Here is a 3,543-nt window from a genome sequence, read left to right as displayed (position 1 = left end):
CTGATCAAAAGTGCTTTGCTGATTAAAGTCCTCTCTTAAATATCCGTCATATCTGTTAGCACTTCAAATGAGCAAAATATTGTTTAATATACCGTGTTTGTCATCACAGCTTTTGACAAATGAAAAGCTATAAGTCACTGTACATGCATAGTGCATACTGTATTTACAATAGAACCCCTTCTATAAGGATTTCTCTCCGTGTGATGGTGTAATAAAATCCTTTTACAAAGTAACAATGTTTTCAACTACATAAACACGTGTTTACAGGCTGACAGTAGCGCTGTCAGGGAACAGGAGATTATACCGCTGTGTGAGCCACAGTCTCCTGGAAGTGGAAGATTTGATATATGTGCAGTGAAAAAACGAATTCATTAAATGTATAATGTCAACAAATGTCCCATTATTGTATTAGATTAGATGAAAGCATTAATAGTAAGTTTAAATAAAAAACATTAGGTTCAACTTAATATAATTACTTTCAACTAACCTAATTCAGTTATGTGTATTCTGTTGACATGATTTAATTAAAGTCACGGTTTCAGTTTTTTCAGTGTCTGCCCCAACACTATCTATTCTTCTTCTATTATTTCATTGTCTCTGTGCATCAACAGATCTGTTAATCCAGGCAGGATCCCAACGCGTCCCCTCCTCTGCGACAGTCTGTGCTCATCAGGGTCCATGTTGCTGAGTCAGCCCCTCTGAGGGCCCCTCAGTCCTCTGGCCCTCGGCCCCGGCCCTTCCTGGCCCGGTGTCTGCGTCTGCGGCGGTCCCCTCGGCGCCCGTTGTGATGCGTCTGATGCTGTGCGCTCTGACTGTCCCTCAAACGCCTCACCATCTCATGGTCCTTGTTGCCTAGCACCCGAGGCAGGAAGAGCGAGGCCTTGTCCGTGCTCCGGGTCTTGAAGCCTCTCCGGGGCCGGCCCTTGCCGTTGATGGAGACGTACCACTGCCGCTTGGCGCTGGCCCGCCGCCGGCTGCCCCCCCCCGGGGCCAGCGGCTGCTCCGTGGAGTGGTGGCGGGAGGCGTAGGTGTTGTACCCCAACTCATGGATCCGCTCCACAAACTCACACTCTTGGTTGAACACTTCCTGGGTAGAGGAGAAAGAAGGAAGCAGTGAGCAACATGCGTCATGTGACCTGCTGTGTGTTTCAGGTCGACCTCTCCAACAAACTGAAAACACTGAAACGTTGACTTTAATTACAAATATTATGTCAACAGATCTCACATAACTTATTAGGTTGGTTGAAAGCAATTATATTAAGTCAACCTAATATTTTTTAATTAAACGTCATATTATTGCTTTCAACTAACCTAATTATGTGAAATCTGAAACATTTAATTAAACCCAACATTTCAGTTTTTATAGTTCACACAGCGAGTGTTTCAGCTCAACGTGTCACCCTCAAAATTATCTGCCTCTACTGTCGGACACAAATAATAATAATAATCATTGCAATGATCACTTTTATGTGAAAAACATACATTCTTTCTAAATGTCCAAACATTTGTATAATTTGTTATATATAATGTCTCAACACCATGTTACTTATGTAACTTAGTCTTTTACATCGCTGCTACTCATCTTTTAGCCATGGCTGTGTACTTATTTGTCTTTTTTGTTTGACTTATATGTGCTTTTCTTCCCTATATTTCATAAGTTAGCTTAGTCTTTATCCTTGCTTGCCTTTTTTTGACCTTCCATGCCAGTTTTGCTGAAACAATGTGAAGTTGCCCCCTGCGGGACTTATAAAGGACTTCTGGTGCTGGTTCTGAAAGCAGCATTATAATAACATCCTAAGCCAGATCAAGATGCAGCGCTGCAGCAGGTCAACATCACACTGACAGTTGACTTTAATAACTGTTTTAGTTGAAAGCAATACTGTTGCGTTATAATAAAAATATTAGATTCAACTTAATAGTATTGCTTCCAACTAACCTAATACAGTTATGTGAAATCTGTTGGAGTAATACTTTTAATGAAAGTCAATGGCACTGTTCTTCAGTGCAGCAGGTAACCAACTCTCTCTTTCATATCTGAGACCCTAACCTGGGTTGCTGTTTGAACAGAAGGTGACAGGCTAGATGATGGGATGACTTCTGTACTCACCGAGGCATACAGCCGCCCTTTATCATTCATGGCCAGATATCTGCCAGAGAACAGGCCCTTTATGGCCACGACTCCCACATCCACTGCTGTGATTTCCATGATGCCTGCAACACACAGAAAACAGTCAGGATGCTGTATGTAAATTCATCATGATTTAAAAGATCATTATTTGTGTTCTCTGTAGCATTAATGATTACCCACTGATAAGTCTTGAAAGGTGGAAATCAATTATAAAGAGCAAATGAAGCCAAAACAAACAAACACAAAACTGTTGTCATTTCCAATAAAGGAATTAATTTCCGTTGTGTTTGCCACCTCGTGCCGCCCCATTCAGTTTGTTTATTGTCTTTTTTAATCAGTGCTTGATTAGTCAATGACCTATTCAGCCTGTGGAAAGCTCTAATGGGCGCTGATGAGATAAATACATCCGTTAGGACAGCGCCTTTGTCCCGCCGGGATGTTAATACTTTGCCTGATACTTGTAATTAACCTTCATGTCGGCAGCTTTACAATAACAACATTTCACACACACACACACACACACACACACACACACACACACACACACACACACACACACACACACACACACACACAAACTGAGGCGCTACACTGAGGACTGATATATCCTAGATAAATTAATCATTTCATAAACTACTAAAAAAAGACTGACAAACAAATGTATAGAAATCAAACGTGTAATAACATCAATGAATAATAGGCTTTTTGCGCAAATATTTATTGTAGCCACCTTAATAATAAATGTAGGCTAAGTGTCATTTCACAAGTGTTACATTTAAAAAAACAACTCTCATTTAACAACTTGACCTCACATTTGTAAGAATAATGTTCATCAAAGCACTGATACAATATATTGTTTATATATAAGTGTATATGTGTGTGTGGTAGTGCACATTCCTGTGCGTAAAGCAGAGAATACTCACTGAACGGGTTGTTTTCCTCCAGTGATCCGTCTATCTTCCCGTTGGAATTGATCTGTAAATGATATTTGGTCGCGCAGTAGAGCTTTCTGCGCCTCGGGGCTCCTCCGAGGTGTTCGTACACTCCTCCGCGGCCCCCGGCGTCCCTCCGCGGCCGGGGGTCGCACGCCTGGCCCGGGGCGCAGCGGGCCCGGGGAGTAACGGGATCCAACAGGCTCAGCAACACCAGCAGAAAAATCATCAGCATTGTGGCATGGCCGGGGAGCGACGATTGTGGGGGGAAAATGTAGAACTCCAATCCGGCACTCGGGGTCCCATTAAAGTGTCGGGGCCCCAACGCTCCAGAGCTCCAGCCTTGCGCACATCCAAGCCCGAGACACACCGCTGACAGCACCGCCCTCCAGTCCTCTGCTGCTGGAACCTCCTGCGGGTCTGACTGAGAGCCGGAGCGCAGACTGAGCGCAGATATAAAAGAAGCTTGTGGCGACAATAGGC

The 3,543-nt window shown here is 43.4% G+C and overlaps 1 protein-coding gene across 1 annotated transcript; it reads right to left on the bottom strand.

Annotated features, from left to right (window-relative positions):
* Nucleotides 1–659: 659 nt before the first annotated feature.
* Nucleotides 660–3,295, bottom strand: fgf3 (fibroblast growth factor 3). The gene is made up of 3 exons (XM_034127545.1): nucleotides 3,052–3,295; nucleotides 2,108–2,211; nucleotides 660–1,087 (listed from the first exon to the last, which is right to left on the bottom strand). The coding sequence occupies exons 1-3, from the start codon at nucleotides 3,293–3,295 to the stop codon at nucleotides 710–712; spliced, it is 726 nt and encodes a 241-aa protein (XP_033983436.1). The 3' UTR covers nucleotides 660–709.
* Nucleotides 3,296–3,543: the final 248 nt, after the last annotated feature.

This window comes from Trematomus bernacchii, unplaced genomic scaffold (assembly GCF_902827165.1).
Source record: "Trematomus bernacchii unplaced genomic scaffold, fTreBer1.1, whole genome shotgun sequence".
In the NCBI taxonomy this organism is placed as follows: domain Eukaryota; kingdom Metazoa; phylum Chordata; class Actinopteri; order Perciformes; family Nototheniidae; genus Trematomus; species Trematomus bernacchii.
Note: the sequence above shows the minus strand (reverse complement) of the source record. Positions and strands in the feature narration are given on the sequence as shown.